Source organism: Microcaecilia unicolor, chromosome 1 (genome assembly GCF_901765095.1).
Source record: "Microcaecilia unicolor chromosome 1, aMicUni1.1, whole genome shotgun sequence".
Lineage (NCBI taxonomy): Eukaryota > Metazoa > Chordata > Amphibia > Gymnophiona > Siphonopidae > Microcaecilia > Microcaecilia unicolor.
In genome coordinates this window covers 630,037,384-630,049,881 of record NC_044031.1, presented here as the reverse complement: position 1 = coordinate 630,049,881, position 12,498 = coordinate 630,037,384, and the positions used below count along the sequence as shown (strand labels likewise).

The 12,498-nt window shown below is 43.8% G+C and overlaps 1 protein-coding gene across 2 annotated transcripts in view; it reads left to right on the top strand.

Moving 5' to 3' along the window:
- LOC115481581 (cilia- and flagella-associated protein 20) overlaps nt 1-12,236 on the top strand; it is a 72,854-nt gene extending 60,618 nt beyond the window's left edge. Inside the window, exon 6 of one of the 2 annotated variants that reach the window (XM_030220850.1) lies at nt 12,059-12,236. In XM_030220850.1, coding sequence (XP_030076710.1) covers nt 12,059-12,061 — 3 coding nt within the window. In that variant the 3' untranslated portion in view covers nt 12,062-12,236. Of the gene's footprint in view, nt 1-12,055 lie in introns of both variants that reach the window. The other variant, XM_030220841.1, reaches the window with a different exon arrangement.
- The last annotated feature ends 262 nt before the right edge of the window (nt 12,237-12,498 follow it).

Here is a 12,498-nt window from a genome sequence, read left to right as displayed (position 1 = left end):
TCATTGCCACAAAGGTTGAAACATTGTACACTTTTATTGCCTCTACAAGCAGCGTGGAGAGGCTTGGCAAAGAAACTGGGGGGTAACCCGAGTATATCAGAATTGTTGTCTATAAGGGGAAATCCGATGTTCCCACCAGGGTTGGAAAATCCGGTCTTTATACAATGGGAGGAAAAAGGCCTTATACGTTTGGAAACAATATTAGATGGAGAAGGAAGATTGAAATCCCTAGGACAACTCACACTAGAGGGAAATTGGAGGTACATTTTTAGCTATGGTCAGATGAAGCATTATATTCAATCCTTGGATAGGGAGGCGTTAAAACTTCATTTAGGGGAGAAAATCCGAAAATCTTTTGATGATATCTCTGATGAAGCCCCATCAATCTCGCGGCTTCAGAGGACATTGTGGACTCTGACACCGCGAGTGGGGTTGACTCAGCTCCGTCGGCGGTGGGAGGCAGACATAGGAGAAGATTTATCTAACTGGGATGTTGAAGCCTACATAAAAAGTATTCCCCAGCTAGTCAGTGGAGCTAATTATAGGGAATGTGCATTCAGGGTGTTACACAGAGCCTATATCACACAAGCTCAATTGTCCCGAATGGGAGGAATCCTTACACCAAAATGCTTGAAATGTAATCTTGTGGAGAACACTTTTTACCACGCATTTTGGGAATGTTTAATGATTCAGAGCTATTGGCGGAAGATAGTAAATTTTATGACTTCACTGATATCACGTAGAATAGTGGGTACTCCTCAGCAATTGATATTGGACTGCCCAGGTGCATTCCGGGGTTTAACAGCAGATGAGACACTTCTATGTCGAAAGTTATGTCTGGTGGCAAAAAAATGCATACTACAATCTTGGACTTCAGATAAACCTCCTGACTATTGGCATTGGCGAAACCAGACACATCAACTGATGACATGGGAAGCAAGGGAGGCTAAAGGTTCATGCCGCCGTAAGGCGCGTTTTCTAAAGCTTTGGGGGCCATTGTTAGACATATTAACCCAAAGAGGAAGGAGTCTTGTACTTAACACGTTATAACCGAGAAGCAGTCAGGACTACATATGTATGACCTTATTTTTAGAAACACACATTCGATGAGACTCAAGGAGGGAAGGGGTAAAGGGGGGGGGGGATAAAGGGATGGGGGGGGGGGGGGGTAAGAGCATTATAAGGAGTGTCCACTTGCTAATTTGTTATAAAAATTCCTTTGAGTGTTGGTTTAATTGGATGATGAGAACATTAAGCTGCTGGTTATATACCACGTTCATTAAGGCTGACAATCATAGTTGTCACAATCAATAGGGCCAAAGGTTAGTGTGTACTCAAACTGCATGTAATCTGATGACATACAGGTAGAAACAACACAATGCATAGACTGATGAACAACTGGCTATCAGAAAACCTGTTTGTTTAATTATAGATTCGCAATAGACTTACTACATAAAGGTTTAAAGACTATATAAGACATAGTTTCATAATTATCAGGGTATATGGATTACATACTGTCCATCCAACAGCGAGCAGATGAAGATAATAGCCACACAATTGCTGATTGTATGGAGCCTCTTGTATTGACTGCACGAATATTTCAAATATTTACCTGAGGTTCAGACCCATCATCTGTATGAGAATTCCATATACAGTTACTGCTAAAGCAATGCATACATGACATGGGGACATCCCTCATATCAAAGAAGGGGAAGGGGATAAAATGTGATAATTGGTTGACACTCTGTATTAGCTTAACAAAAAAGTTTCTAAATGAACATTTGTACCTGTGAAGCTGTGTATATATGATCAAGTATGTATTTTGTTGAAGTGTCACTAATAAAAATGTTGTAAACTAAACAACAGTAAACAGAAAAAACGTGGTATTAACCTGATTATCCTGTTATTATTTATCTGAATCATTATTCCACATTGATCATCTGGTTGGCTTCTTCAAACTCAAAACGGTGTATATTCAATGTATTTCATTGGAAACATACTTATTGTCAATATTAGTAGAAATAATACACCTAATTCCATTTTTTTTTCTTTTAGTTTTTAACGTTTTTATTGAAAACAGTACATCAAGTACAAATGACAGACGTTTCAATTAATACATTAAGTAAGAAATATCAGCATATATACAACAGCAAACAATACGACCCAACTGTCTTCAAATTATGTTTTAGTTTGGTTTAACTTATTATATCCCCCTATCCACCCCCTCCCTACAATAGCAACTATCATCGAACAAACTACAACTGCATAAAGCAGCCGCAACCCTATCAATGCCAGATCTCAATCCTTCTTAGGAACAAGGGGGGTAATAATATTAGTGGCAAGTAATAGTCCCATTTCTATCTCCTCCTCCCTACCCACCCACCCCATCCACCCCATACCATCCCTCCCCGATCGTCTCCCCCTTCTCCCCCCCCCCTCAGTAATCCCCAACCCCCACCCAAGGAAGACTCCTATCAGTCCAATGGATGTATAAATACCTCACTCCACCATGTTACTCACAATACATTAAGTACCAGACTCTTGCCTCTAGCAGATAATGTATCTATATAACCCCCCCAAACCTTCAAAAACTGATTTTTGCACTTTTGAGAGCTCTTAGACTCTCTCGCCTCCCACATCATCAATTGGTGCACCAGATTACGCCAATGCCAAAATTCCTGTGCAGCCTCCAATGTCCAATAATGCAATATACATTTCCTCGCTAACAAACATAATTTACGAAATAGCAAGGTTCCTTCCAACGAATTCCCCCTAAAAGCACCAGGCATATCCAATAACAGTTGAACTGAGGTTCCCACTACCTCCCGGGATAGCAGAGATGACAGTTTGCAACTCTACCCCAGAAACCCTGAACCACCTCGCAACTCCAGAAAGCATGGTAAAATGTATTCTCTGCCCGTTTACAGCGTTGGCACAAAGGCGTTCGTGTCCCTCCGAACTTCGCTAATTGGACCTGAGTAAAATAAGCTCTATGAATTACTTGAAAAGCACATTCCCGATATTGGGCACCACTGACCAACTTTGACATTTCCCTCAGCTGCTTAAGAACATCCCACGAGGACAAATCTACACCCAGATCCCTCTCCCAGCGGGTCTTAAGCTGCTTCAAATCCTTATTAGTCCCAAAGGCCCATAGCGCCTTATACATGCTTGAAACAGATGGACCAGTGTCTGAGATCTCCTCAAAAAATGTTTTCAACTTGGCACCCGGTTTCTGACACAGCCGCTGTCCATCTAATGACTTAATGAAATGTTTTAATTGGCAATGAGCAAATGTATCCCCCCACTGAATATTCCCCGCGCTTAACAACTGCTCCAATGGTCTTATCCTTCCATCCATCCCTATAACTGCATCCAAACAGTCTAGTCCTCGCTCTTCCCAGTATCTAAAGATTGGATTCTCCATACCAGACAAGAACATAGTGTTCCCTCGTATAGTCAATAGTTCCGTGACACCCAAACCCACCTTCAGGCATTTCCCCCAAAACTGCCAAGCCTCCCTCAAAGGCCTCAACAATAAACTCTGTCGGAAGCAACCAGGAACCAAAACTCTTTCTACCTGCAATAAAGAGAGCAAATGAAAAGGAGCAAAGAACGCCTCCTCCAACTCTAATGGTGTATAATAATTAGAGTCAAACAGCCAATCTCTAACGTCTTAATAGACAGGCCACATTATATAACTTCAAATTAGGTAAACCTAGACCCCCCCTGTGGCCAACCACCCCACAACAACTGGTATTTCATTTTTGCCGCCTTTTTGGCCCAACAAAACCGCATCACCATCTGATAAAAGCTTCCCAAATCCTTTTTCAACAAATACAGAGGAAGAGTTTGCATAACATATAGCCATCGAGGGAGAATCACCATACGAACAAGGCCCAAGTGCCCTATCAAAGGTAACTGCAGCGCTCTCCAATTGTTGCTTAGTCTGTGATAACAGTCGACTGGTGTTAAGTTAATAGAGATCAGTCAACTTCGGTGTCAGTAGAATTCCCAAATACTGAAAGAAACCATTCGCCCAGCGCAATGGGAAACTTCCAGGCCAAGTCGAACAGATACCCGGGTCAGTAGCCAAAGCCTCAGACTTCTCCAAATTCAAACTAAAGCCAGAATAGTCTCCAAACTCCTTAAATACCTCCAACAAGGCTAACAGTGAATCTACCGGTTTGGTAAGCAAGACCAAAAGATCATCAGCAAAGACTGCTTATTTAAATTTGAATTTTCCCAAAGTCACCCCATGAATGGCTGGATAAATATCTCTTATCAATGGGTAAAAATACAACACAAAGAGTAATGGTGACAAAGGGCATCCCTGTCGAGTGCCCCTTCCGAGCAATGATCATTCACCATAATTCTCGGTGAGGTATAAAGCGTCTTAACCGCCCCCAAGAACCAGCCATCAAATCCGTACGCCTCCAATACAGTAAACAAGAAATCCCAACCGACACGGTCGAAGGCCTTCTCCGAATCGAAGCTAACCATCAGAGATGGCTCGACCTCCATCCCAATGATATCAAAATCCTTCTAAGATTCTTCGATATGGAACGACCCTTAACAAAACCTACATGCGCCTCGTGTATAATCCTCGGCAACACATGACTCATTCTGTTGGCCAGTATCTTTGCAAAAAACGTCACCTCACAGTTCAGTAGTGAGATTGGACGATATGACGCTGGTAAAGTGGCATCTCGTTTGACTTTGGGAATCAATATAATTTGAGCTACATTCAGCTGATTAGGAAGTAACCCTTTCTCCACCCAGTCATTAAACGCCTCCACCAGTGGTGGAACAAGAGCGTCGCCCATCATTTTATAAAACTCCATCCGGCCCAGGCGTCTTCCCCGACCTCCGCACGATCAGAAATTGCATATGGTCCTATCCGAGCCTCTTTTATACCCCCTAAAAGCGATCGAGACATCAACAGGTAATCTATTCTCGACTGAGTATTATGAGCCCTCGACAAATGAGTATAGTCTCTATCTTGAGGGTGCAGAACCCGCCATGTATCTAAAAGTTCCAATAATGAACAAAAATTTGAAAGGCCTCTTGGTGACCAGAAGCCTGTTGTGGGAGTAACGTGAGATCTATCAAGATGCGGGTCCCATGCCATATTAAAATCCCCTCCCAGAATTAGTGGAGTTGTCTTCTTTTGTAAGGTGACCTAATAGTTTTTTATAAAAATTGACATCAAAGTGGTTAGGAGCATAGATACTGCCTAGCAATACCTTTTGCTTTGCCACCAGAGCCTTACAAAAAATATAACGTCCCTCTGAGTCTTTGATAACGTTACCTAACTGAGTCGTTAAGCCTTTTCTAATTAGAATAGCCACTCCCCCTTTTTTTCCCCTTAGCAGGAGAGGCTATGTACTCCCCCATCCACCATTTTACCAACTTAACCTGCTCCATATCCGACAAATGGGTTTCTTGTAAAAAAGCCACATCCGCATGAATCCTTTGCAGATATTTCAATATTTTAGAACGTTTTATAGACTAGTTGATACCTCCAACATTCCATATGACTATTTTAATCATCTCACGGAACATGGTGACATCCTACCTGCCACAAAAAAAAGCATTTATCCACTGGAAGAGGCCACCCCAGCCTATGACCTCCCCCATCTATCCCCTTGTATTGTGTGTGTAACCCCCCCCCCCCCCCCAATTAAATTTGGATTGAATCATTCACCCATTCCCAGCTCCTACCAGTAACTTCCCTTTGAGCCTTCCTCTCTAGTGAACTCCCTATCCCTCCTCCCTTCACCCTCCTTGTTCCCCCTACTCACTGTTCCTATGGAACAAGTCATGTTTAACACCCCCCCCTCACAAACTCCCTCCAAATATTATATACTTCCAAGTGTTAACCCCTACTAATAACCAAGGACCTTTACAACCATTCTCCCCTCTAAGGTCACATCTACAATTAACCCATTTATTCCCCGTATGTAATCCCGCATTTACAAGCAGATTCGTATAGACATTCCTTAAACTAGACAGAATCTATGAACTAGAACAGTTTCAGCCCTCAAGTCGCATTTAGGAGCAGTTAAATCCATATGTGTTGAATGTCAGACTTCCCTCCAAGTTACCCCAACTATGATTGAACACACTCCTTCACCCAAACCACAAGGTGCACTTATCACTAATATCAAAAACCTTATTACCATCCTGTAATTAAAATGGCTGCATAGCAGGCACTAACCCATACTAATCCACACTCACTCTCTCCATCACACCATTACGATAATTCCCATACTAAATCCGTCATGCATTCTATTCATTAGAAACTACAAGGAGACCTTTATTAACTTTCAACAAGTCCTGTAGCACATTCGTTGTGATCCGTCAGCAGGCACTGCTGCAATTCCTCATAGATAATCCACCAGAGGCCGTTCATCAAATCTCGTCCCAGCAAAGATTGGACTGAAGACTCTCCACTGTATGCCACAAAGAGCAGCCACCTTTTAGTGATTGTCTCCAGTATATATAGAACAGCTCTCTTCCCCATGCTGACAAATCAATTCAAGATCTCCTTCTTTCAACGGAGAGCACTACAGCAAAACCACAAACCAAAACTGCTGCACTGTGGATTCGCCTACAGATAACAGCCATCATACCTCTGAGTCCTGATCAGAACAGTTACATTCCAGTTGAATCGTTGCCCTGTAGAATCACCACCATCAAAAGTCTCCCGGGAACTGAACCCCAATTCCAGAAGAGCGTTGTCCACCCCTGCATTCATAGAGCATTCCAAATCATCCATCCCTGCCATGCAATTGAGACATAATCCCAATAATCCCAACAACCAAGGATTATAATCCAAAGAGAAAAAGTTCTTATAAATTAAAGGCTTCCTTTGAAATTAAACTCCGCTCCAAAGCACTCAGTTTATTCATCACCACTCCTTAGAATTTGTTTCACATATTGCTGGGCTTCTTGTGCTGAATTATATGTTTTAGTGGAAGACTGGTATGTGATCCGCAATTTAGCTGGATATAACAGAGCGAATGTTATCTTATGTTGCACCAGTTGTGAACAAATCGGCAACAAGCTCCGTCTCTGCGCTGCTACTGCAGCTGAGTAATCTTGGAAACAGAGGATTTTATGGTTATTATAGCTTAGTCCCGCTCCTCCTCTCAAAGCTTGTAGAATTGCCATTTTGTGAACAAAGTAAGCAGACGGCAGATCACAACCCTTGGCCTAGTGGCGCTAGGTCTCTGGAGACCCACACGATGTGCCTGCTCATTTAATAAAGGACCCATCTCTGTATTCAGCTTCAGCTCTTTCACAGCCAGGATTATAAGAAGGTACGAATTTCTCTGTCTCCTAGTTTCTCCGGAATCCCAACAAAGCGCAAATTGTTACACCTCGATCTATTTTTGAGATCTTTAATTTTCTCTGCTTGAGCTTCTATCAATTTTTGTAATTTAGTATAATTCTCCACAACGACCACTCGATCTTCCAAGGCCCCAGTACGTTGCTGATATGCCACCATGTCCTGGCTCAGTTGTGCCACATTCTGCTGTAGCTCCTCCAACTTAGTGTCCAGGCCATTTAGCTTTTTATCCAATATAGCTTCCATAGCGCTTGTCACCTCGCCTACTATCTCCGCCGCCCACGCGGACCCGACCGCTGAAATCAGCGGGCTTGCAGGAGCCACAGTTTTGTCATCCAGCGCTCTGCTTTTCTCTTTCTCCTTCCTCATCGTTTTGGCTGCCATCCCTGTCAGCGATCTCAGATTCCGGTCCAGGACAGCGTATCTAAAGCTTACAGGCAGAATCCGCTCAAATTCACCATCGCCTTGGGGAATTAGCAACGGGAATTGCAAGGAGGTACACGGAGCGGAGCTAACAGCGACCGCTCCCATACATAGCGTCACTTGACTCCCATTTTTTTTCTCTTTTAAAACCAGATATTATTTAACAATGTGAACACTTGAGTCTCTAATCCAATTCCCACTGATTAAGGTATTCCCAGTTTCACAGGCTTCACTCCTTTTGAATTAATATTACTAAGTAATAATTTATATTACTAAGAGGAATCATTACAAAGGAAAATAACAAAACTTTCAGGAAATATTTCTGAGGAAATCTTTAGGAGTCATACCTGGAACTCTGGGAAAACAACAATCTCAATATTAATCATCTGTAATAATATTCATTTTGATCAAATTTCTGGTCTATTATCATTTTCAAAATCTTAACCGTTTCCTACTCCTGTAGAACGTCATTTGCTGTATCAATTTTTCTTTCTCAAAGGGTTCGATTAGGTTATCCATGTAGCTCACTAATAAGATTATATCTGAAGCAAAGTTATTTACTACCACCGTAAGGTCCAGGAGTGCCTTCCACGGGACCTCCATGGGAGCCAAAAACTCCAAGCTGATAGCTCTTACGGGTTTAGGAGTGGCAGGAAATTTCAAGTAAACAAAGACACAATTTCAGAGGACAGCTGGGCCATTGAGCATACAAGCTTCAGGTCGCCATCTTTCCACTCTCCCTAGTTTGGGACACTCTTTGTCTGGTTTCTCCTCAGAGGCCTGGTCTGATATACCCTTCAGCATAGCCCTCTGAGTCATTGAAACACAGAAGCCCCTCTACCACTGCAAGGTGGTGTCCCTCGGAGGGGAAGCATGGCCATTTTAAAGAAATAGTTCAGATCTGTTGGACATCGGTTTTTATATGGGGGCGCTGTCAGGACAAATGATCTATAGTTTCTCCAAGAACAAACAGACTACTTGTATTCTTACATCTGGTTTTGGGTGATGTCATCCTATAGAGGCTGGTGCAGATGCTGAATAGCAAGATGATTATATCTAGCCGTATCCCACTGTACATGCACTGGTGCCTTCCCACCTTATGTGTGAGTGGTGGGTCCCTCAGTCTTTGTTTTTGTGCGGAGCAGGGAGGATGCGTCTTTGTTCTCCTCAGTGTGTTTTTTTTTCTGCTATTGCAGTGCATTCCCATACAGGTATTTTTGTCCCTTTCACAATTTTTTGCTTTGTTTTCTTTTCGTTTTTTAGTATTTTTGGCTTTTCAAGTTTTACTTTTTTTTTTTTTTTGTTAATTATAAAACTCTATTCAAAATGAAAATCGGCAATACACAGGCACAATGCCAACACAACAAAACAATCCGTCAAGCATAGGAGCCAACTTTTCAAAATGATTTGGGGGTGCTGAATTTTTTTTTTTTTTTTTACAGGTGGTGCATTCCCCCTCCCCTCCCCCCTTCTTCCTCCCCCCAAGTTCCAGTCCCTCCCACCCTCTCTCCCTCACAGTTCCAGGCCCCCTCCCTCTGAATTTTAAAAGTCACCTTACCTCGTCGGGGTACCCACAAGGGTGGGACCAGAGCTGAGAGAAGGGAAGGCTGAAGCGCCGAGCCTGCACATTTTTCGCTGCCGCTGTAACCCCGACAAGATAAGATGACTTTTAAAATTCAGAGGGAGGGAGGGGGGCACTAGAACTTGGAGGGATGGGCCTGGAACTCAGAGGGAGGGAGGGAGGCCTGGAACAGGGAGGGGAGAGAGGGAGGAGAAGCCTGGAACAGGGAGGAAGGGAAGGCCTGGAGGAGGGAGGGAGGAGGGGCCTTAAAATTCTGGGTTGGCGAAGGGAACTTCCGGTGGGTGAAATATTGGGGGTGCTCGAGCACCCACAGCACCCACAGAGTCAGCACCTATGCCGTCAAGCAGGAATAATAGCTAAAGCCCCCTCCCCCACCAATCCTCAAACAACCTTTACCATGGAGGAGAGGTAACCCAGCCTGACTCACACAGTTTCAAGATATACCTTTTCAAATACAATACGGTTTCCACACAGCATTGAAATGTCCCCATTCTGTCATGCTTACGAGCTGTCAACTTCAACATCAGATATAGATGGTCTAATCTGGACAACAATTAAGATCTATGAGGAGGATCCGGCTGCCTCCAAGTCGAAGCCAAGCATAGATGCACTGCAGTTACAACCAAGGCCAGCAAATGATGTTGGTCAGCATCCCATGCAGTGTGTTGTCTTTTATGTTTAAACAATTTTTATTGATATTTTCAGCATGTACAATACATTTCACTTAAATTCCACACTTTACTGAACAGCATCCAAAACTTTTTAATATTTCCTCCCCTATCCCCGAACTTCCCCTTTATCCCCACAATTTTATAATTATAATATTTATTCTCCGAGGACAAGCAGACTGCTTGTTCTCACTGATGTGTGATGTCTGATGGCAGCCTCAGGATCGGAGATCTTCCTAGCAACAAAGTTTGCTAGCTCTCGCGTGCACATGCGCGACCATCTTCCCGCCCGTAGCGTGAGCGTGCTCCTCAGTCTCATTTTTTCCGTGGCTCAGGACAGCTGTTTTCGGCTGTTCTGCGCCTCAGAGAGAGCCGTCGCAGCGTTTTTTGCCGCTTTTCGCCGCTCTTTGATATTTTTCTGAGCGAGTTCGCTCGTCTTTTTGTTTTCAAATAAAAGTGTCTTTGCCGGACGATCTACCGGTTGGGGAGAGGTTAAAATTTTTTTACCAAAGGTGGCCTCTTGTAACCTCCGACCGGTGGGTTCTTCACTTTGTTGCCGCCGCCGAGGGAGTCTTCTTTTCGGCACCGCCATAGAGGACATAGTTCCTCAGCGTTGAGACGGGCTCGGCTTCGGACTGAAGTCAGAGAACTTGTGTCCGATACCGAAGGTGAGGCCTCGTGGGAGGCAGAGGAAGACCCGAGATTTTTCTGATGAGGAATCTTGTGGTCTTCCTTCTGATCCTACTCCTTCCACAGAGAGAAAGTTTTCTCCCCCCCGAGAGTCTGTCTTTCTCTTCCTTTGTCCGGGAAATGTCTACGACCATTCCCTTCCCAGTGGTTACTGAGGATGAGCCCAGGGCAAAGATGTTTGAGGTCCTGGACTATCCGCCACCTAAGGAGTCGTCCACTGTTCCCCTGCATAATGTCCTGAAACAGACATTGCTGGCGAACTGGGCGAAACCATTATCTAATCCCACTATCCCCAAAAAGATTGAGGCCCAGTATCGGATCCAAGGAGACCCAGAGTTGATGAAGACCCAGTTGCCTCATGACTCTGGTGTTGTGGACTCTGCTCTCAAGAGAGCCAAGATTTTTCGGGATTACGCCTCGGCGCCCCCAGGGCGGGAGTCTAGGACTGTGGACTATTTTGGGAGGAAGGCCTACCATTCTGCTATGCTCGTGTCCAAGATCCAGTCGTACCAGCTCTACACGAGCATCCACTTGCAGAACAATGTGCGGCAGCTGACGGACTTGGTCGATAAGTTCCCATCGGAGCAGGCCAAGCCTTTTCAAGAGGTGGTCAGGCAGCTGAAGGCGTGTCGCAAATTCCTGTCCAGGTTCAGCTTCCAGCATAAGCAGGTACTTGCAGTTTCATGGCGGGTGGGAAGGCACTCATACATGTGTGGTGGAGCGACTGTCACACTCCACAAAGCTCTGTTTTTAGCTTGTTACAAGCTCCGGATCAGGCATTGTGGGATTGCATTACCGTATTGTGAGAATATAATCTTCTTGTCCTCAGAGACTACCTGCTACATGTAAGTGTCTTCCCTATATTAAGCATGGATCTCACACATTTAACTGCATAAAGATCCTAACTAGGATGACTAGAAGAACAGTTCACAGATTATTCGAGAGCTGTGCTCTCAAATAATCAGGTGGAATTGCAAGAGTAGATCCAAAAAAAAAAAAAAATTATACACTTGCTTCCAAAGGTACCATATAGCTCCACCATGCAGTCAACTGACATCACAGAGCAAGCTTGCACTTTTCTCAGCAGCTGCTCTGCTGGTTGAGGAGACAGCATGACAAGACAGAGGTATTCATAGTGACTCTGACTAGAACAGATCTGCTGCTGCTACCACTGGTTTAGGCTGAAAGGAAAATTTTGCTCCTGTCTGCTCTTTCGGTGATGATCACTCACCACCAGCCCAAAGAAAAACTTTGGCCATGTTAACATTTTGAAGAGTAATGTTATGTCTGTGCCCCCTGCCTAGCCTGTTGTTGATTTTGTGCTCTTTTCTCTTGCAGCAGTAAGAGGTCACTACGAGTGCCATCAGAAGCTGGCGATTCCTGTAAATGACTGTTCTGTAATGACTTTATGGACAGCTGTCTCTGCATATCCAGTTCCAAAATTGTGGAGAGTGTATTTCCAGAAGTAACCCTGTATTTCCTTGCTTTGGTTTTGTAATAAATCTTCCTTCCTCTTGTGTTCATTGTATGCCTTTGGTTTTTGATGTGATGTATAAATTGACTCCAAAGATTGTGTTGTGCTCATCGTGGTAGCTAAGTCTAGGGGGGACAGCGGGTGTAGAAAGGGAGACATGTTTGCTGCCATAAGTAATGCACTGGTTCTAAAGAAAATTGGATTCTTTGTAAGTCATGAAATTTGACAGTAAATGTATTTCTTTACATGAATGTTAGAGACCGCCTCAGGCTATCTGAAGCAGAATTGAAGGTATCTGAAGCTGCAA